Source organism: Pristis pectinata, chromosome 10 (assembly GCF_009764475.1).
Source record: "Pristis pectinata isolate sPriPec2 chromosome 10, sPriPec2.1.pri, whole genome shotgun sequence".
Taxonomy (NCBI): domain Eukaryota; kingdom Metazoa; phylum Chordata; class Chondrichthyes; order Rhinopristiformes; family Pristidae; genus Pristis; species Pristis pectinata.
In genome coordinates, this window is record NC_067414.1 from 96,116,009 (window position 1) to 96,139,169 (window position 23,161).

At 46.6% G+C, this 23,161-nt stretch overlaps 1 protein-coding gene across 1 annotated transcript in view; it reads right to left on the bottom strand.

Annotated features, from left to right (window-relative positions):
• Positions 1-274: 274 nt before the first annotated feature.
• The window catches only part of LOC127575539 (serine/threonine-protein kinase MRCK alpha-like), a 367,516-nt gene continuing 344,629 nt past the window's right edge, over positions 275-23,161 (bottom strand). The window contains 8 exon segments of the mRNA XM_052025471.1: positions 275-2,748; positions 3,755-3,912; positions 5,464-5,587; positions 9,999-10,116; positions 11,294-11,351; positions 11,354-11,413; positions 12,313-12,397; positions 13,785-13,882. Coding sequence (XP_051881431.1) covers positions 2,617-2,748; positions 3,755-3,912; positions 5,464-5,587; positions 9,999-10,116; positions 11,294-11,351; positions 11,354-11,413; positions 12,313-12,397; positions 13,785-13,882 — 833 coding nt within the window. The 3' untranslated portion in view covers positions 275-2,616.

The following is a 23,161-nucleotide window of genomic DNA, read 5'->3' on the forward strand; positions in this document are numbered from 1 at the left end:
TTTGCCAAGGGCTGGTAAATGGGATCAGTGGAGAGAGGGATGATGGTTGGTGAGGATATGTAGGCCCAAAGGACCTGTGCTGTACGACTGTATCCTGTGGGGAACCCACCATCACTGTCGGAGCAAGGGTCAGACAGAGCTTCAAATCACATTCAACCCACCTGAATTTCCATCCATTAAAACCAAACTATTCCCCTCTAAGGAGAGAGGTGGGAGCATGGATGTCTGATCCTCACTCACCTAAAAAGGAATAAAAGTACAAAAACAGTTCCATTTGTAACAGTTCCCTGTTTTATTGAAATACATCAAAGTCTTGGTTAATATTTAGTGTGTGTCACCAACATAAAATAATGGTGGCTGGTCTTTAATAGTCCGACGCCCACCTTAAATATTCTTGTGCAAAAGAATCTGCGTTTGGCAGAGTCTCTCTTACAAATTAACCCCTACAAACATTTTAACGGGGAGAAAGGAGTGATCAAGCCAAGCAATTAATTTACTGAAGTCAGCCTTTAACCTGGACAAAAAGAAAATTAAAAAAAAAACTGATTACATCTATGACATGCAAAACTGTACAATAATCTTACAAAAGGGAAACCCTAAAGCTCTTGAAAATAAATGATATGAAACTGCTGTGGACAATGGCAGCTCGGTGCCCACTGAACACAATACTGTAAATGTATCCTTCCTGCTCAGAGAGCTCCCAGGTGCTCTCTATTCTGCAACGCTGAGGACTGAGCCCACCTCCACTCCCACCTGACCAGCACACGCACCTTTCTATCAGGAAGCAAAGGTTAAGGACAGTGGCAGATGTTGGGAAGTGAGTGGGAGGGAGGGAGGAGAGGGAACCTTTCACTTGCATTTTCAAATCAGACGTCAAACACTTTAGAAACTATTTCACTGAAACCAAATGTGCCCTTTATTGCATTAAGCCGATTTGGAGCTCAATTTACAAAGTCAGAGCCGAACTGGGGCTTGGTGGGTAACGAACAGCAGTCGAGTTGAACAGGCACCAGAGGGCAGGTGGAGAGGTTCGTCAGGCTCAGGGGTAGGGGTTGGGGAGGGCAGTCAAGTTTGGAGGGGTCAGAAGGAGATTGGACTCAGTGGGAGAGGGCAGTCAGGGTTAGACAGGGATCATCAGGCTTGGGTAAGGGTTAAAGGGCAGTCAAGGTTGGGAAGGGATCAGAGGGCACACGTTACTATTCTGTTCTAAGAGGAGTGGTCCTCAGCCACTATCTAACAGCCACCCTGGAATGCCCTCCTTCTTGGAGGAATTTTTTGCCCCTACTGTTCCCTGCTTGCAACAAGCAGTGTATGGAAAGTAGTGAGGCTGACAGAGAGGGGATCTGAAGAGGCTGAAGAAAAGGGAATGTAGGAATTTTTTTAACTGGGCGGAGCAAGCTAACTGAAGTGTTCTCTGGGATTTCTAATGTGTAATAAAAGACGAATATTTGGGAAGGGCTGGAGTGAGGAGAAGCAGGGATAGCTAGTCCTGCCCAGCAGCAGTGTATACAAAGTTAGTGCTGCTCCAGGATCCGGCTACCTGATCAAACTCTGGGAACGATGACAAAAATGGGCCTTGTTTATTCAGAACTGGATCGACAGGTCCCCACTGATCAGAGTCTCCAACCAGTGCAGTCTGGTTTCCTGACTTTGCAACATGCAACATATATCAGTCATTCTCTGTCTACATATTGGACTTTATTAACTAAAGTACAGTTGCCCTCAGGACGTCTCATCACAGCTTCCAAGCTGCTGCTTCCACTTTTTGTTCCAAACTTGCATTTTCAGCTTCACCTGGGTTCACTACACTGAGGAACTTTATATAAGAATCTACCAGCAGTCCGTGACATCACACACACAGTAACCTTTCCTTCTGCCGCTGTTTCAACAAGTAAAACTATACACAACTTTATATATATATACTTTATATATATTCTATATCACAAAAGAATTTTTTGTGTGTTTTTCTTTTAGTAAAATAAGGTTTGGTGATTTGTTTGCAGATGTACACACATCATTATTGCAAAATAACATAATCAAAAGACTGAGCACACTAGTACAAAGAAAAGCCCGCTGACACTGTATCTGGAACAGATTGAAGTGATGATTGAAATTCGAGACTGCATCTCCCCCCACCCTCCCCACCACCCCCCAACCCTATTTATTCTTTGAGGACCTATGTGGCTAGTGAGGCTGCAATGAGAAACAACATCTTAAACATCAGTTACAAGACCTAACCGTGGTCCATTCTCGTAAAGAAACAAGGTAAGCTACATCCAGAAAGAGCAGAGAATGTCAGTGTGTGAGAGGAAATCAACTCGCTCCTCCTCGTTTGGAGAGAGAGAGGGGGTGCAGAGAGAAAGAGAGAGGAGCAGACAGACAGAGAGAGAGGGGGTAAAATGGTCAGCGCGGTAAAAGCTTCCACATGGTGCGCGCGTGTGTGTGTGTGAGAGATTCACAAGATCGGGCCCTGTCCCAGCTCCACAATGCTTTTTGCTGCTTTTCACCAGATCTGCTGGATCCACCCAGCCAGAACCAGAGAGAGGAGTTGGGACGGGTGCAGCGAGACAAGAGTGAGGGCTGCTTGGTTGGAATTTCCCTCCGGAGTCGGTGGTCTCATGTTTCCCAGCTCACGTGCTCTGTGTTTTCCAGCAGGAGGGCCTGTGGTTTATGGGGTGAAATTGGGCTGGGTGGGCTGCTCAGGTTGGAGCTGTTGGAGGCCGTGGAGTGTCTGGGGGAATCAGAGTCCTGGAAAAGAACAAAAATAGGCCATTGCTGCATTTAAACCAGTTGGGCTTCACTGAAAACGTGCTCCTTACTGAATCGTTAATTCGATTTGCCTCTGCTGCCTGACCTGCCGAGTCTCTCAAGCATTGTCTGTGTTTATTTCAGTTGCAGCAACTGCAGTTTATTGGTTTCAACCCAATTGCTACAATTTTCTTTTCCCTCCCCCTCTCCTCCACCTGACGGCAGGAAGATGCCGCGAGGGAGCAGCCACATCGGCTGACGGGAAGCCAAGGGTAGGTGGGAATGGCAGCATCCTGTTGCCGTGCTTGGCAGTGGGAGCGCTCTCAGATGGGCTCACTGGCACCGTGCTCTCCACAAACCCAGCTTGAGGTCTGTCCTGGGCCCTTGGGCATTACCGACCTCTGAGATGGTGCCACAGTGTGGCCACTCCTTGTGCGATGGCTGCAGATCTATTTATTGTAACCGTTCTACTCTTTTAAATCTCAATTCTATGACTTTAAGGATTTGTCCTGTTCTTGTTTTTCCCTTTTGTACGACCTCGATGTGTGTGGAGCGGTGCGTGTGGAGCGGTGCGTGCGGAGCGGTGCGTGTGCAGCGGTGCGTGTGCAGCGATGCGTGTGGATGGCACACAAACAGAAGCTTCTCACTGCATCTGGGTGCAGGTGACAGTAACAAACCAATTGCCGTTTATTTCCACCCACTATTGCCCGCCAGGCTTGAGCAGTAAACAGTCGAGTGGGGAAGGTGGGTGGTCTCCTTGCCCTGAGAGTGTAACTGCTAGGGTGGTCCAAGGGGCACCTTTCTGTGCTGTAGAACCCCAGGACACACTAACTCTGGGAGCACCGTCACCAGAAGGACCACCTTCACTAAGCCCAGTATGGACAGGGCAAGGGATCAGGAGGACCATCCACGTACTGGGGAGTGCACCCAGCTCCTTTCAATCTTGTCTTCCTGCACTAACAGGTCTTAAAATAGGACGCGGGGAAAATATTCAAATCGAAATTACATCTCGTTCGAACTCCCTCGTTGGCACATCGCTTCCAGGATCCATCCCCCCGGAGGACAGAGAGCCGTCAGAAGGGGACGTCATTGGCTGTCGTTTGTTGACGTAATTACCCCCTGAGAATTCCCTTCGAAGGGCACTTCCATTCTGTGCCGACGATCCTGTGTGAACACCAACACGACAGGCATACACAAATGAGAACAGTTCCTCAGCACAGCATGGAGACTGGTCTGAAGTCCCTGCAGAACCAGCAGCAGCAACATGTGGCAGAATCAAAAGATGTACAACACACGTTACAGCAAAACCTTTTCAGATGTTTATAGAACATAGAACAGTACAGCACAGGAAGTGGCCCTTCGGCCCTCGATGTTGTGCCGAACTAATTAAACTAGTAATTAAAAGCCTACTTAACTAACCTCTTCTGCCTACACAATGTCCACGTCCCTCCATTCTCTGCACATCCATGAGCCTATCTAAGAGCTTCTTAAACACCTCTATCGTATCTGCCCCCACCACCACCCCTGGCAGCACATTCCGGGCACCCACCACTGTGTAAAAACTTGCCCTGCACATCTCCTTTTAACTTTCCCCCACACACTTAAATTCATGCCCTCTGGTATTAGACATTTCGACCCTGGGGAGAAAGATACCAGCTGTCTACTCTATCCACGCCTCTCATAATCTTATAAACCTCTATCAGGTCTCCCTCAGCCTCCACTGCTCCAGAGAAAACAACCCAAGTTTGTCCAACCTCTCCTCATAGCACCTGCCCTCTAATCAAGGCAGCATCCTGGTGAACCTCTTCTGCACCCTCTCCAGAGCCTCCACATCCTTCCTGCAATGTTTCACAGAGGATTTAATTCACCACAAAGTCTCATACACAAAATTTATTTTTTCAATCCTTACTGCACAGTCAGTTAAGAACTTACTGAGATTATTTTATTTGCAGCTTTCTTCTATCTCTTTGCCACTTTAAGGTTTGGAGTGGATGCCTCTGTACCCTTATTTTAACTCGCTCGTACCTTAGGCACCTGGTGCTCAGGCTATGAAACTGTCCCCTGCCTTTAAGCGCCCTGTCAGTCTCTAGGTCGAGGTCCAAGGCTTTGATCACATCTCTCGGCAGCCCCTTCCTGATCAGACATCCACTTTTCCTCTCATGCTGATTTAAGAAACACCCAGGAACATCTCTAGTCTATAAATACATGGAATCATCGAGACATACAGCACAGAAACGGGCCCCCTCGCCCCACCTCCTCCATGCTGACCCTGATACCTATCTACGCCAATCCCATTTGCCCGCAATAGCCCCGTTATTGTGAGAACTTATGACAGTGTTCGTGTGCTTGTGATCAGGGAACACTTTAACCCCCAGACAGGGGGAGGGAGGGAGGGGAAGGGAAATTCTGGCCTCGCCAGAGGAGTGCAGGTGGGGGTTGGGGGTAGGTTGTCTGGTTGGCTATCCTCAGCTGCTCCATCGTGTGAGGTAGGAAGAGGCCTTGCCTGGTGAGCACATTCCCCACGACAGGACAGCACAGCACTAACTAGCTGACTGTCAGAACGAGGGGCTCCTTGGCGCCCATCTCGGGCCCATGGAAGTATCTGAAGCAGGCAGCAGCAGCGGTAACTGTGGTAAGTGGCTTGTAACACAACAGGACCACCTCCCACAGGCTTCCAGATTCTTTCAGGAAGGAAACCGAGTGTAAAAGCCTTACTTGATGAGAGGCCACTGCTGGCACTCATGGAGCGTCCTGGCTCTGTGCGAGACCGTGCCATGGCAGGGATGCTGACAGAAGCACTGAACATGGTCCGACTCTTCTCATCCTGAGGCCGCAGGTTCTACAAAGCGCCGAGAGGGAGAAGAAAAGTTCATCACCTTTGTTGCAGTTGGGAGGTTATCACAACGGGCATTTTAAACTGGTCAGTCCCGCTCACAGAACACCACTGCCCACAGCCCTTCTCTAAAACGTGATCACCCTCCTCCTCTGTCACTGGAGATTCTTCTCAGCATCTTCTGAAGCTGCATCCAGGCAACCAATGAGGTGAGGCAGTACAAACTGGTGCACTTTACAGCGGTGGGTGTCACAGCGCAGTCGACTACAGTCCTTACGCTTGCTTTGTTCACAGGCGGGAGAGTCAAGGCCAACTGCTGCACAGAGGTTGGGACTGGCTGGAACGCAGCTTGATGCTACACTGAATGATTCTCTGAACAGCAGCACCAGCGAACGTGTCTCGCTATAGCTGGGAACAAGTGACCACCATTACAAGTGCAGCACAGTGAAGGGAGACACACAGGAGACTGCAGGTGCTGGACTGTGGAGCAACTCAGCGGGTTGAGCAGCGTCTGTGGGAGGGAGAGGAATTGCCAACGTTTCAGGTCAAAACCCTGCTTCAGTCCTGACACGTTGACGATTCCTTTCCCTCCACAGATGCTGCCCAACCCGCTGAGTTCCTGCAGCAGGTTGTCAATCAGTACACTGAAGAGCCCTGTTGGGTGTGGTTTCTGTGCATGTTGTAGCTAATACCACAGAACCATAGGACAATACAGCACAATACAGGCCCTTCGGCCCACAATGTTGTGCCAACCTTCAAGCCACTCCTAAGACTATCTAACCCCTTCCTCCCACATATCCCTCTATCTTAAATTCCTCCATATGCTTATCTAACAATCTCTTGAACTTGACCAACGTATCAGCCTCCACCACCACTCCTGGCAGCGCATTCCATGCCCCAATCACTCTCTGGGTGAAAAACCTCCCTCTGACATCTCCCTTGAACTTCCCACCCATTACCCTAAAGCCATGTCCTCTTGTATTGAGCATTGGTGCCCTGGGAAAGAGGCGCTGGCTGTCCACTCTATCTATTCCTCTTAATATTTTGTACACCTCTATCATGTCTCCCCTCATCCTCCTCCTCCTCCTCCTCTCCAAAGAGTAAAGCCCGAGCTCCCTTAGTCTCTCCTCATAATGCATACTCTCTAAACCAGGCAGCATCCTGGTAAATCTCCTCTGCACCCTTTCCAAAGCCTCCACATCCTTCCTATAATGAGGCGACCAGAACTGTACACAGTACTCTAAGTGTGGTCTAACCAGAGTTTTGTAAAGCTGCATCATTACTTTGCGGCTCTTAAACTCAATTCTACGACTTATGAAAGCTAACATCCCATAAGCTTTCTTAACTACCCTATCCACCTGTGTGGCAACTTTCAGTGATCTGTGGATATGAACCCCCAGATCCCTCTGCTCCTCTACACTGCCCAGAATCCTGCCATTTACCTTGTATTCCGCCTTGGAGTCTGTCCTTCCAAAGTGTACCACCTCACACTTCTCCAGATTGAACTCCATCTGCCACTCCTCAGCCCAGCTCTGCATCCTATCAATATCCTTCTGTAAGCTTCGACAGCCCTCCACACTATCCACAACACCACCGATCTTTGTGTCATCTGCGAACTTGCTAACCCACCCTTCCACCCCCTCATCTAAGTCATTAATAAATATCACAAAAAGTAGAGGTCCCAGAACCAATCCCTGTGGGACACCACTAGTCACAGCCCTCCAATCTGAATGCACTCCCTCCACCACAACCCTCTGCTTTCTACAGGCAAGCCAATTCTGAATCCACACGGCCAAACTTCCCTGGATCCCTTGGCCTCTGACCTTCTGAAGAAGCCTACCATGCGGAACCTTGTCAAACGCCTTACTAATACCACTGCCATAATCTAATTTGTGTAAAATTTTCAGCAAATTCTCTCTGGCAAGGCCACAGAAGTACACTCAACAAGAGGCACTCACCACCTACAAGGGTACAGTCCTGCATGAAGGGTTGTGACCACTGACAGAAGAAGAACAGCGTGAAGACTCAAACAGCAGGCAACAGATGTGATCAGTACGCCTGCAGCACAAGGTCCCAGTTTAATCAGAGCTGCAGGGGTGCTATTGCAACTCATCTATTTTAGAAGTTAGCATGAAGGTTCACCAGGGTAGCCGGCTTCTAAGGAGAGAACTTACTTTGCAAGGCGGTTGAAAGAACAGTTTCTCTCTGGTCAGATGCTGCCCGGCTTACTGCATTGCCAGCGTTTTTATTTTGGATTTAGTGGCTTAATCTTACAATTGCTTGGAATAGCTTGGATGATTTAAGCAGCATCTTCTGGTGTCAGACCACATTCAAATAACACGCAAAGTAAGGGTTGCATTGAGCAGCAGGAAGACCAGTGTTCGAGTGAATCCTCTGCAAAGTGTTAAGGAAGCCTCATTGCCAGGTCAGCTATCAGGGGTCTGTCCCCCTCGGAGACTTGAGCACGTTATCCAGGCTGATGCTCCAGTGTAGTCACGGGGAGGTGTGCTGCACTGCTGGGTGTAGGTGCCTCAGATGGGTTTGTTCTCTTGGGTTTACATTACTGGACTACCTGACGGGCAGGGGTGCTGTGTGCTGTCCGATGTCTATCCTTCCAGCCCTATCACTGCAGCAGATCATCAGATCCTTATCACAGTGCTAGTTTTGGGAGCTCGCTGTCTGCAAATCGTCTGCCTGGTAATGGGAGAATTTCCTGGAAGGTGTTGGCTGTACCCTGGCTGACCTTATCTTGTCCTCGACCCCACTGTTCTGTCACCTAAGATCTACCCTCCAATATTTCTGAATGGTCCAGAGCTCTCTGGGAGACAGGATTTTAAAGATTCACAATGTCACCAAAGGCTCTTACAAATTTCTACAGATGTACGGTGGGGAGCATTCTGACTGGTTGCATCACAGCCTGGTACGGAGGTTCCGACATGCAGGATGGCAAGAGGCTGCAGAGGGTTGTAGACTCAGCCAGCTCCATCACAGGCACAACCCTCCTCGCCATCGAGGACATATTCAAGAGGCGGTGCCTCAAGAAGGTGGCATCTGTCACTAAGGACCCTCACCACCCGGGACATGCCCTCTTCTCGTTACTACCAGCGGGGAGGAGGTACAGGAGCCTGAAGACCCACACTCATCGATTCAGGAACAGCTTCTTCCCCTCTGCCATCAGATTCCTGAATGGGCCATGAACACTACCTCATTATTCCTCTTTTGCACTATTTATTTATTTTTGTAACTTTTAGTGATTTTTATGTCTTTGTGTCTTGCACTGTACTGCTGCCGCAAAACAACATTTCACGACCGATGTCAGTGATAATAAACCTGATTCTGAGATTCACAACCCTCTGGGAGTAGAACTCCCCGATATTCTGTAACCATGGTTCCAGGTTATCCCACCACGAAGTATTCCCTCAGCATCTACTCTGAAAAGCCCCTCAGGATCTCCGATGTTTCACTGAGGTCATCTCCCATAAACTCCACAGAATATCGGCCCAACCTCCCCTTCATTCTCCTTAACTTAAAGCACCCCACTAGCTGTGAGGCACTTGGGAATGTCCAAGGGTCAGAAATGGTATGATGCCTTCTTTCCTTAGTGAGCTCACCATGTTTGGGAACGCTTTCTACAGTTCACTCCCTGTGGATGAAGTGTCTCTGCTACCTCGGCCTTCTTCAGAAGTTCATGCGGTCGGCCTGCTAACTCTCACCCTCCCTGGATATTTGCTTCCAATCACATATTTAAGTTCAGAAACCTACCCCCCTTGAGAGAGAAATACCAGGAGCTTTGAACCAAGAACCTGGGTAGTCTCCAGTGCACAGAAAGAAGCCACTGTCTGGAGATTGAAGCAGACGGGGTGACGCAAGGTTAGCGCAGACACACACACACTCACAGGCACTGCATACTGTGGTTAGTGAGATGATCAGCACACACACACACACACCATACCCTGGGTGTCATGGAATGTGACGAGCTGGAGGCAGAACCGGGTGCAGGGGAGCAGGCGGGCAGTGTGGAATCGTGGCTCAGGAGGTTCTCAGCAGAGTGGGCGGTCATGTGATAGACATGCTCGAAGTTGGTTGGAGTGGAGATCAGGTCATAGTGATGAGGGGGGTGTGGACAGGGGGAGCCTGGCTATCGGAGCAGAACAGAAGCAAGATCAGAGAGAAAACCACAGGTCAACAGGAGGATCGGTCACTTCCAGGTGGCCACAGATTAAAACCAACAAAGAACTATCAGAACATTTAAAATACTAATAAAGTGAAAACTGACAAATAACAAGTGAATGCCGCTGACTGTAGGTTTCACTCTCAGCGTTCATTTTAGGAGTTAATCCTAATTACCAATAGATTATAGGACATTCTATGATCATGAAAAGATGCAGCCTGGACAGTTCCTCCTCAGCTAACTTACCATCGGAAGGTCCTTCAAAATCTGTATGCCATCACCTGGCCCCATGTGTACAATATGATTGAAGTTAGTTGGGTTTGAGATTAACTTGGACCTCATTTCTGGATCGCGAAGCATCTCTCTGAAACAGAAAATCAGACCACAGTTATCTCACAGCCAAATCGCCTTCGAAAAGAAGTAACTTTATCCCTCCTTTCCTCGTCTCTTTGGTGCCACTTTCTCTTTCTTTCACTAGCCAGGAGGATTGCTCACTGTTTACCATCACCTTTCTAGTTGGTCGAGACACACAGGGAAGCAACTTGTTTTACTTTCCCTTCCCTTCCCTTTCCTCCCTGTTTGGCAAGGATGACGTGCGGATGGATGGCGGTGTGTCAGGAGTGTCACAGCAACAACAAACCACAGCCCCACCAGATCCTTCCTCCTTTAGAACCTGGTCATACCCAGCTGTACCCTCCAGAGCATCGACACGGGCTGTCTGACACAAAGTGAGTCAATGCTAGTAGCAGCAAATACCTTGAAGTTACTGCTGGCCACACTTGTCAGCAGTAGCTTTTAGTCACTGAGTAAGCAGTGAGTGATGTGAACTGTTCTTATTTCCTACCGCAGGGGATACAACATTGTTGGATGGTGCACGGTAGTGTAGCGGTTAGCGTAACGCTATTACAGCGCCAGCGACCCGGGTTCAATTCCCGCCGCTGTCTGTAAGGAGTTTGTACGTTCTCCCTGTGTCTGCGTGGGTTTCCTCCGGGTGCTCCGGTTTCCTCCCACATTCCAAAGACGTACGGGTTAGGAAGTCGTGGGCATGCTATGTTGGCGCCGGAAGTGTGGCGACACTTGCGGGCTGCCCCTAGAACACTCTACGCAAAAGATGCATTTCACTGCGTGTTTCTATGTACGTGTGACTAATAAAGAAATCTTATCTTAGTTTGACCTATGATGTGAGCAGAAGATTCTGGAAAGGGAAAAGGGAGTTGTTTTCCTTTATCAACCACGGTGAAAGAATCAAGCATCTGCTGAGAGTTTCCATAAGTAGATCAGAACCTTAGCTGTCACTGTTTTTCACCTTTACATTCCTCATCACTACTTACTTGTAAGAGGAGGCAGCAGGGTCAGGTAAAGTTGAGGGAGTGGCCTGACTCAGGAGGAAGGGGCTTGGAGAAGGTGTGGCAGGATCTGGAGGGAGCAGGACTCAGAGAGAGGGAGAGGATTCAGAGGAGGGTTGGCAGGAGTGGGACTGGAGGAGGACTGGGTGTCAGAGCTGGAGGGTTTGCGTTTGCTGTGATGAGTTATCTGCCCACCTCCTCTGTTGAAGCCTCTCCTCTTCAGGAACCCGGAAGGAATATCTCCTCTTGCTTCGGTACGCACCATCTGTTTGCGGCTGTTTGTCGGATGTTCGGGAACAACAAGCTCATCCCCTTCTGTGGGAGTGAAAGGAACAGCTCAAGGGAAACGATTATCAGAAGGGATGATGATCCAATATAAGATCCTCAGCTACTGTGATAACTATTTGTTTGGTGACTGTTACTGCAGCAACTAGATTACCAGCAATCTATCTTTTGTTTCTGATGTTTAGCCACTGATTTGGCCAGTCCGTTAGACGGTGCTCCAATGAGGCACATAGAGATATACAGCACGGAAACAGGCCCTTCAGCCCAACTTGTCCATGCCGACCAAGATGCCTATCTAAGCAGCCCCGTTTGCCCATGTTTCGCCCACATCCCTCTACACCTTTCCTATCTGTGTACCCGTCAAATCACTTTAAAAATATTGTTATACTTCATCTGCCAGCTTGCCCCATATATCCACTACCCCCAGTTGCCCCTCAGGTCCCTTTTAAAGCTTTCCCCTCTCACCTTAAACCTAATCCCTCTAGTTTTTGATTCCCATGCTGAGATCAATCATCAGCTGATGAGGACTGTTGCTGTCAGAAGTTTCTCTAGATTGGCAGCTCTCTCCTTGGGGAAAGGCTGATATTATTTAATCATTAAGGAAAACCAGCAGGAGAATACTTTTATATCTGAACAATTCAGGATTTAGTAATGATTTACTCATGTTTTATACAAAGTGGAGGACCAACAATTCAAAACGGAGGCGATCATGACACACAGTTACAGGAAAGAAGTCACGCGAAGGGCTGAGGGACTTTGGAGGTCACAGATTTTACATGTTCATTCATGGCTAAATGTTCTGGCTGGCTTTTTTCTCTCAGCCCCATTCTACTGGCTCAGAAACACTTGCTGCCATTCAGCCAACCCGGAAAAGCCTGCCGTGATGTTTGACATTTTACATCAGCGCAAAAGCCATTTACTGAACATACCTGCCATCTTATTTTTGAAATAGATTAGCCTGATTGTCTCAAGGCCAAGCAGGTTAAGCGATCCCTCTGTATTAAGTGGCCGAACCTGTAACGAGAGGAGCTCATTGTAACAAATCTCACAAGGTACTGCTGAAACAGAACTTTAATTTCTTCATGACTCTGGCCCATGTGGTGCTTCCCAAAGCATTCCCAAAGGTGCTTTTCCGGTTGTCTCCTGATGCTCCTGCTCAGGACTCAGCTGCTACTGAGTTGGTTACAGTACGGTGAAATAACAGATAGGCCTGACAAGCAATGTCATTAAAACAAATCAGCCAGAAAGATACGGCCAGAGGACAAAAATTTAAATGATATGAGACCTGAGGTAGTAAAACTCTGCAGCATGGATGAATAAACACATACAGTCACACAGCACGGAAACAGGCCCTTCAGCCCAACTGGTCCATTCTGACCAAGGTGCCTTCCTGAGCTAGTCCCATATCCCTCTGAACCGTTCCTATCCATGTACATGTTCAAATGTCTTTTAAACACTGTAATTGTACCTGCCTCTACCACTTCCTCTGGCAGCTCGTTCCATGTACCCAGCACCCTCTGTGTGGAAAAACTTGCCCCTCAGGTCCCCTTTAAACCTTCCCCTCTCACCTTTAACCTATGCCCTCTAATTTTAGACTTCCCTACCCTGGGAAGAAGGATCTGACAATCCATCTTATCCATGACCCTCATAATTTGATAAATCTCTATAAAGTTGGCCTCCTGCATTCCAGGGAAAACAGTCCCAGCCTTATCCAATCTCTCCTTATAACTCAAACCCTCCAGTCCCAGCAACATCCCAGTGGATCTTTTTTGCACCTTCTCCAGTTTAATCACATCCTTCCCATAGTATATGGTGACCAGAACTGCAGACACAGTTCCAGGTGCAGTCTCACCAATGTCCTGTACAGCTGTAACATGATGTCCCAACTCTTGTACTCAATGCCCTTGTCTGATGAAGGCCAATGTGCCATACACCTCCTTCACCAGCTTGTCTACCTGTATATAACTGCCAAATTCAACTCACAAATACAAAAGTGATTTAGAGACCTAATGGAAACATCACAGAAAAAGCGCCAAAGAAATCTCATGCGGATTATTAATTTAGACCACAGAGTACTTGGCTCCCCACCTTAGAAAGGGTGCATAGACCTTGGAGATCATCCTGGGACAACACAGGAAGATGCTGGGGATTAAGTGTTTTAGTGATAACATGAGTCACGACAAATGTGTTAGACTCATTAGAAAGAAGTTCAGGAAGAGGTCTGAGTGAAGGAAAAAGGAAGGAAGATGAAAATAAGAAAGCAAAAAGGAAAAAGAGAGGAAGAGAAGGTAGGAAGGGATGAAAGGGTGCGAAAGCCAATACTTGTTGTGGAACTCATAGCAAGCAATGTGAAAAAACAAAAACGTGAGCAAGTGAAACAGCTGAGGATAAAATAACTCACCTTCTTTAGTGCAACTGTCTGAATCCATTCCATTGTGTTCACATCAAATACATCTACAGCATTCTCACTATACACAGACAGATATGGAGCATTGTAACCTGCAGAGATACAAGCCAAGTACCAGAGTCAGAGCCAAGTCCATGGGTTCATTACACTTCATGATCTTTCATGTGACTTGCAGAAGCAATTAACTGTTTGGCTTCATCTAAATAGATAAGATCTTTATTAGTCACACGTACATCGAAACAGTGAAATGCATCTTTTGCGTAGTGTTCTGGGGGGCAGCCCGCAAGTGTTGCCATGCTTCCGGCGCCAATGTAGCATGCCCACAACTCCCTAACCTGTATGTCTTTGGAATGTGGGAGGAAACCGGAGCACCCGGAGGAAACCCACGCAGACATGGGGAGAATGTATAAACTCCTTACAGACAGTGGTGGGAATTACCGCTCCCACATCAATGCCAACATTACAGGGGAACAATCACACTTGGGCCTTTAAACCTTTAATGCAAGAACACATCCATGCATGACCTCAGAACGTTCCCACTCCTATTAGCACCAGGAGGAGGTCAGTAGCCAACAGGACCACTCCAACGTAATACTGTGTCTATTCGCTCCCGACACAGCCTGACTGTGGAACAGCAGAACCTGAACGTGACTAAATTGCTCCACAACCCAACTACCCTTTGATGGGGAAAAAAAACAAATAACTGTTAAAACCTCATTATATTGTGTTTTTAAGGGATACTGTAGGATTAAATTGTCTCCCAAGGTGGAAGTTAGGTAAATGCTGGCTTCACTTGTAATGCGGGAGTAGAAGGTTTGTCCCCCGACCACCGTGTTACATCGAGCTTGCATTGTCTTTGAACTTTTTAATCCACAACGCCTGTACATCTGGGAGTTACCTTCATAACCCTACACATTTCAACTGGCCAATCTCAGAGAGTGTTCAATTAAGCCAGCACATAGATATGTTGGACCTTTGCTTCATGTCTAAGGCCACTCCTAGAACAGAGAGCCTCCTGACTCTAACACGTCCACTACGGGAAGGATTGGGTTGGTGAAACTCTGCACCAACTCTTAGAGGGACTTCGTACATCAGCAACAGATGTAACGGCACCTTCTAGCAAACAGTAGATGTGGGGCTCACCAGAGGGAAAAAGCTTTGATCCAAAAATGCAAGGGGGATGTACTTCTCCTTTCTGGCCCTACCATTTTGATGCGATGGTAGGATGACTTCTTCCAATGTGGACTGTCACCTCAGTCAACAGTTTTTTCAGAAGGTTTAGATTCCAGTATACAGCTTGCCTCTCTTTGCTCCCCAATGAGATCACTCAAGAAGGTACTACCTGTGGTATTACCCGGTGACCAACACACCGCATACTGTTTCAGGTAGTAATGTCATAAACTTGTTTGATTTATGTTTCAATCCTCCAGCAACATCACCTATTAACATTTTGCTCTTTACTAAAGCATTGATCGTGGAGATTCGGAGCAACAGGCAAAAAAAATGCTGAAGGAACTCAGCCGGTCAGGCAGCAGCTATGGAGGGAAATGGACAGTCGATGTTTCAGGATGCGACCCTTCATCAGGACAGGGATTATGGATAGTTCTTCGATCACTACAGTTACTTAAACAATCCCAGTCTGGGTTGGGAGTTTGCAGGATACTGTCATATAGCCAATTTCCTTAGTCCAGCCATATATCCCTGTTACCATTATGTGGGAATATTACAGTATGATATAAAACATTCTTTATTTCCAACACAGGTTTGAGAACTAGAAAAAAAATCTCAGTTAAAATGTTATTACATCAGTCAGTGGGATAACAAAATAGTATGGTAAATTCTATGCAAAGCTCTAGTCATGAGTCACACAGCATGGAAACAGGCCCTTCAGCCCACTGAGTCTGTGTCCAAGTATTAAGCATTATCTACACTAATCCAATATTAATCCCATTTCATTTTCACCACATTCCCATCAACTCCCCCCAGATTCCACCTCTCACCTACAAACCAGGGGCAATATACAGGGGTAGGTCAATTAACCTACCAACCCGCATGTCTTTAGGATGTGCAAGGAAATCGGACCACGTGCAAACTCCACACAGTCGGCATCAAAGGTCAGGATTGAACCCAGCTCCCTGGGGCTGCGAGGCAGCGGCTCAACCAGCTGCCACACTGTGTTGCCCCATTATGTTTATTTTAATAACACTGTTAGGTGTTTATGTCAATACATTCTAACCGCTTAATCTGTTCACAGTAGTTACAATAATGGCATCTATTCAACACTGGGGGATTGCCCAGGAAAACCCCACCGTCAGTAAGGCAGAACAGATCCAATCAGATAATTATCGGCCCCGGAAGGGTATTCTCAATAATCAACAGTGCCATCAGGCAGCATTTACACAGAAATAATGTGCCCAGGGAGCTCGGTTTGGATTTGACCGTGACCACCTGGCTCCAGATCTCATTACAGCCTTGGTTCAAACATAGTCTGAAAATCTGAATTCCAGGGGTGAGGTAAACTGAGCGGTCTTGGTAAAACAGAAGGCAGTGGGAACTGAAGGGGGAACCTTCCATTGTGGGAGTCATATCTTGCACAAAAGAAGGTGACTATAGCTATTGATCACTCACCTGAGCCCAGGACATGGTTAATACAGCTCCTCAGTGCTCTAGGTCCAACTGTCTTCAGCTGCTTCACCAATGACCATTCATAAGTGGGGATGTTTGCTCAGGACTGCATAATGTTCAATTCCTGAGCAAATGAAACAGTCCCCCATATCTGCATGCAGCAAGATCTGGACAACATAGAGGTGTTGTGTGATGGGTGCTGTAACATTGTGCTGCACAAATGGCAGGCAATGACTGCTTCCACAAAGGAAGAGCCTAACCACCTGCCCACGACACCGTGATTACAAGTTTTACACCATACACATGCCAGAGGAGTGGATACTGTCGGGCAGAAACTTCTTATCCAGCTCCAGAAGTGCTGAGTCCACCATGGGACACGTCAAAGCCTGGGTCAACCTGTGGTCAACTCACTGTCTGGAACCTTCTACCTAACAACACTGGGGGAGGACCTTCACCAGAAGAATGGCAGCATTTCAAGGCAGAGGCTCACCACCACCTTTGCAATGACAGTTAGGGATGGACAATAAATGCTGCTCTCACCACCAGCGGCCATTCTTATAAACAAATGAAAAGTCTGTGCAGTGACACCTGGTCACTCAGTAATGAGAAGCGATGGCCATCACAGTTAATTCCCCTGTCATATCTCCCAGTGTATTCGTAGCAAATGTTCCAACGTTCACGACTGATCTAATATACACCCACTAATTTTCTTAAGCTCTCCTCACAGATGATTAAGTAACGGCCTCCAGTTCTGGCCTGTACAGCCAATATGAATGTGAAAGTTTGGAGAGTATGCATTATGAGGAGAGACTAAGGGAGCTAGGGCTTTACTCTTTAGAGAGGAGGACGATGAGGGAAAACATGATAGAGGCGTACAAAATATTAAGAGGAATAGATAGAGTGGACAGCCAGCGCCTCTTTCCCAGGGCACCAATGCTCAATACAAGAGGGCATGGATTTAAAGTAATGGGTGGGAAGTTCAAGGGAGATATCAGAGGAAGGTTTTTTACCCAGAGAGTGGTTGGGGCATGGAATGCACTGCCTGGGGCGGTGGTGGAGGCAGGTACATTGGTCAAATTCAAGAGATTGCTAGGTAAGCATATGGAGGAATTTAAAATAGAGGGATATGTGGGAGGAAGGGGTTAGATAGTCTTAGGCAAGGTTTAAAGATCAGCACAACATTGTGGGCCGAAGGGCCTGTATTATGCTGTACTGTTCTATGATTCTGTGAACAATAATTTGTAGAGAAAGCCCCTCAAATGAATCTGTTAGCTGAAGTTAAAGTACCATGGAATTAATTTATGTATTAAGCAGAGGTGTGAAAGGAATATTGTCACTTCTAGTGAGAACATACAGGTCAGATGGTTCATCTTCAGGTGGGTTTCCAGGCATCACTGTGAGCTGCTACAGAATCTCCACCCTTTACATCTGGTGCAGTGAGAGGGCAGGTAGTCAGTCCAACGCTTTCAAGAGGAGGCAAAGATATTCCCCTTCTTGCATCTCAGTGGCTCAAAGACCCTTAAGAATGTTATATAAAGGTTAAACCCACATTGTCATTAATCCACTGATACCTCAGTTGCTAACACTGCTAAATCTTGGTAACTTACTTCTTTGGTTCATGTTTGGGTCAATAGTGAAATGAGGTCCAGAGCCAAGTGGTCCTGGCTGAAGCCAAACATAGAATCAGTGAGCAGGTTTACTGGTACCTGCCATTTTATGGCATTCTGGGCAATCCTGGTACTTACTTCCAGTTCTGGTCGTCATACTATAGGAAGGATGTGGAGGCTTTGGAGAGGCTACAGAAGAGGTTCACCAGGATGCTGTCTGGGTAGACAGTATTAACTACAAGAAGATGTTGGACAAACTTGGGTTGTTTTCTCTGGAGCGTTGGAGGCTGAGGGGTGACCAGATAGAAGTTTATAAAATTATGAGAAGCACAGATAGGGTAGATTGATTTCTTCCCGAGGGTGGAAATGTCAAATACTAGAGGGCATAGCTTTAAGGTGAGAGGGGGAAAGTTTCAAGAAGCAAGGCAAGTTTTTTTTTACAGAGAGTGGTATGTGCCTGGAACACGCTGCCAGGGGTAGTAGTGGAAGCAGATACGATAGTGGCGTTGAAGAGGCATTTAGATGGGCATATGAACAGGCAGGGAATGGAGGGATCTAGACCATTTGCAGGTGGATGGGGTTAGTTTAAATTGGCATTATGGTCAGCACAGACATTGTGGGCTGAAGGGCCTGTTTCTGTGCTGTACTGTGCTTTATGCCTACCCCCACTCCTATTTGTCTCTGAACTGAGGAGGCAATTAATACTCAGCCACACTGGTGGATCTATGACACAAACAGGCCATAGTATAAGGGTGGCACAGCAGAGGCTGAGATGGATTGCCCATTCAGCACTTCTAGCTGAATCTGATTCAATAGCTGGGATCTGCCGTCATTGAGGATAGGAATGACATGGGCAATGGAGAGACGAAGTCAGAGAGGCAGGTACAGATAATCACAACAATGAGTTCAAAGAAAAACGCATTGATAGTTGTGAGCAACAGCCACAGGCCACCCTCTAGTAAAGGTGAATGTTTAATATGAAGATATGAGACTGTGGGAGAGAATGGGGAGCAAGGGAAGGGGTTGAAATCAGATAAAGATAGTTTGGAAACAGATAAAAGAGAAGGTGGAATAGAAATAAAAATGAGAGTACAAAGAAAGGAACACCAAGAGAGTGGAGATCAAGGAATGGTTAAATGAGAGAGAGAGAGAGAGAGGGAGGGAGGGAGAGAGGGAGGGAGGGAGGGAGGGAGTGAGGGAGGGAGGGAGGGGGAGGGGGAGAAAGAGAGAGGGAGAGGGAGCACGTCTCGTGCTCTGGGGTGGTTAAAGAAACAGATCTGAGGAATGGAAGAATAAACACAGTGAGAGAATTCTACAGTAATTATGCCACTTTGTTGTTAGCCTTTCACAAGTCACATTCAAACACTACAAATACCTCACACTTTTATAATCGCTCCCTGGAGGGTGGCTCTTAGTGGGACATTTCAAACTTGTTGTTCATGACAATAAAAAGGAAGGCGAGTCACAGTGCCTTTCAGATCAACCTTGGCAAGGGTTGCCATAACTTTCACAAGACGCACACAGACAGCCATCTGACACATCGATCCAAAAACAAATCTGCAGCCAATGATTACATCAGACGACTAAACGAGTCTACTACCTTTCCTATATGTTTATTCTATTCAATTCCTGTCTGCATATCAAATATGGGCATCAGGTCCTAAATCTGTCCTTTGATAGTTTGAACCTGTTTACCCTCGTCCTCTGGTTGTTATTTGTTTGAAGTAATACTCCAGATTTAAATATCTCTATTACAACTTGTACTTATATAGCACCTTTAATGAGTTGTGTACTCCTTAACGTTATAAAATTGAACCTGACACACAGTTACGTAAGAAGTTATTAGGTTTAATGACCAAAAGGTTTGTTTAAGGAGCTTCTTGAAGAGAAATGAGCATTAGAGAGGCAAAAACTGTTGTAGAGTATTCCAGAGCTACGTGCCTGGGCAGCTGCTAAAGGTACATCCATCAATGATGGACTGATTAAAATTAGGGATGCTTCAGGCGAAAGATTAGGAGTACAGAGAACTCAGAGAGCTGTAAGGCTGGAGGAGATTACACATATTGAGGCAGAGTTCTGGATGACAATGAGTTTATGGAGAATAGGACAAGCGAGCCCTACAAATAGCAGATGAGCAGAGTCAGCGACAGAGCTAGAGGCAACATTACACAAATGGAAACTTAAGAGATGGTGGTAGACATAAGGCCCAAAACTCAACCTGGGATCAACTATAACGCTGAGGTTGCAAACAATTTGGTTTTGTCTCAGATAAAGGGCAGGAAAGAGGATGGAATTAATAGACAGGCAGAAGTGTGACAAGAAACCTACCAATATTCTGTTGAAGTGTGACAAGAAACCTACCAATATTCTGTTGAAGTGTGACAAGAAACCTACCAATGTTCTGTTGAAGTGTGACAAGAAACCTACCAATGTTCTGTTGAAGTGTGACAAGAAACCTACCAATGTTCTGTTGAAGTGTGACAAGAAACCTACCAATGTTCTGCTGAAGTGTGACAAGAAACCTACCAATGTTCTGTTGAAGTGTGACAAGAAACCTACCAATGTTCTGTTGAAGTGTGACAAGAAACCTACCAATATTCTGTTGAAGTGTGACAAGAAACCTACCAATGTTCTGTTGAAGTGTGACAAGAAACCTACCAATGTTCTGTTGAAGTGTGACAAGAAACCTACCAATGTTCTGTTGAAGTGTGACAAGAAACCTACCAATATTCTGTTGAAGTGTGACAAGAAACCTACCAATATTCTGTTGGAGAAAATCTCTGCTCATTGGTGTTGTATGTCAGGCAGTAAGTCAAAAATTTCAAGACGGGAGGGTCGAGAGAGAGAAGGTTGGTGAGATAGAGCTGTCTGTCATCAGTGTGGAAAATGATGCAGTTTTCAGATGATGTTACCAAGGGATAGCATGGAGATGGGGACCAGGGATCGATCATTCTGGGTGATATTCCAGCAGAAGGGAAGCCTTTGCCGGTGATTCAATGGCCGAATCTGGATAACTAAGAGTGGAACCAGTGGTCCATCACTCAGCTGGTCACAGGAAGGGCTGGAGGAAGTCAGTGGTCAACACAGAAAACCTACAGCACAATTCAGAACCTTCAGCCCACAAAGCTGTGCCAAACATGTCCCTATCCTAGAAATTACTAGGCTTACCCATAGCCCTCTATTTTTCTAAGCTCCATGTACCTATCCAAAAGTCTCTTAAAAGACCCTATCATATCCGCCTCCACCACCGTTGCTGGCAGCCCATTCCATGCACTCACCACTCTCTGAGTAAAAAACTTACCCCTGACATCTCCCCTATACCTACTCCCCAGCACCTTAAACCTGTGTCCTCTTGTGGCAACCATTTCAGCCCTGGGGAAAGGCCTCTGACTATCCACACGATCAATGCCTCTCATCATCTTATACACCTCTATCAGGTTCCCCCCTCATCCTCCGTCGCTCCAAGGAGAAGAGGCTCAGCTCCCTCAACCTGTTTTCATAAGGCATGCTCCCCAATCCAGGCAGCATCCTTGTAAATCTCCTCTGCACCCTTTCTATGGCTTCCACATCCTTTCTGTAGTGAGGTGACCAGAACTGAGCACAGGACTCCATGTGGGGTCTGACCAGGGTCCTATATAGCTGCAAAGTCACAAGCTGCAGATAGACCAAGGAAAATGTGGAGGATGGAGTTACAGTCACTTCAGTAATGCAGCAGGGACAGGGAACTACAGAGAGATTGGGTGGATGCAGGGGTTTATAAAGTTCCTGGAAACAGCAGTAGGCCTGAAGATTGGGAACATTTTAGAAATCAGCAAGGGAGCACCAAGAAATTGATTTAAAACAAAAGGCAAGATAGAATATGAGAATGGATGGTGGGAAACACAGAAGCTTTCATTGTCGATATTGCTGGGTGTGTAGAAAAGTGAGAGCACTAGTGGGAGCAAATGTGAGTGACTTACACACAGTGATGGGAGAACTTACAATGAGGAATAATGAAATGTCAGAGGAATTAAACAACTATTTTGCGTCTGTTTTCATAGAAAAAGATTTTTAAAAACTGCCAGAAATATTGGAGAACCAAGGGTGCAGCGAGAATGGGGACCCGAAGGAAACATCAGCCAAGAAGATGCTACCAGAGCAGCTGGTGAGTGTGAAAGCTGATAAATGCCAAGGACTCGACCAATTACACCTGAGAGTTTTTAAGGAGGCTGGTATGGAGATAATGGGTGCTTTAGTTATCAACTTCCAAAATTCTATAGATCGTGGAATTGTTCATGTAGATTGGAGGGTATGAAATGTGACCCCACCATTTATGGAGAGAGAGGAAAAACAGGGAACCCGCTGATCTGTTAGCTTAATGTCAGTGGCAGAGAAAATGCTGGAACCTATAATGAAGGATGCAATAATAATACATTTTGTAAAGAATAGGATTAAGCAGAGACAGTATGGATTTATGAAGGGAAAATCACGTTTGACTAGTCTGCTGGAGTTGGTTGAGCAGGAAGCTAGTAGAATAGATAAGGGGGAACCAGTTGATGTGGTAAATTTAGGTTTTTATGGAAGGCTCTTGATAAAATTTTTCAAAGGACCTTAATCAACAATTAGAGCACAAAGAATTGGGCACAATTGAATGTACTTGCCATAGAGAGAACACAGCAAAGATTCACCAGATCAGCTCCAGCCACGGTGGGGTTTGCCATATAAGGAGAGATGAGAATACAGGCCTAACCTACTCACAGTTTAAAAGAACAAGAGCAGGTCTCATTGAAATTTCCACCGTCTTCCCTTCCCACCACCCATGGCGTAGTCTTTCCAGGTGAAACAGTGATTCACTTGCCCTCCTTACAATCTAATGTACTGGAGCAGCAAACAACCTGCTAGAGGAACTTAGTGGGTCACGCAGCATCTGTGGGGGTGGGGGAAGAGGAGAGAAATTGTCCATGTTTTGGGTTGAAAGCCTGCATCATCTAGTGTACTGTATTTGAGTTTTACAATGTGGAATCTCTACACAGCAGGAGTCAAATGCAAACCAGAGCACCTGAGACAAGCCCATGGAGTGACCGTGAGCATCCTCTTGCCTGCAACTTTAATTCTGCATTCCACTCCCACTCTGACTTTTCTGTCTGGGGCCCCCTGCAC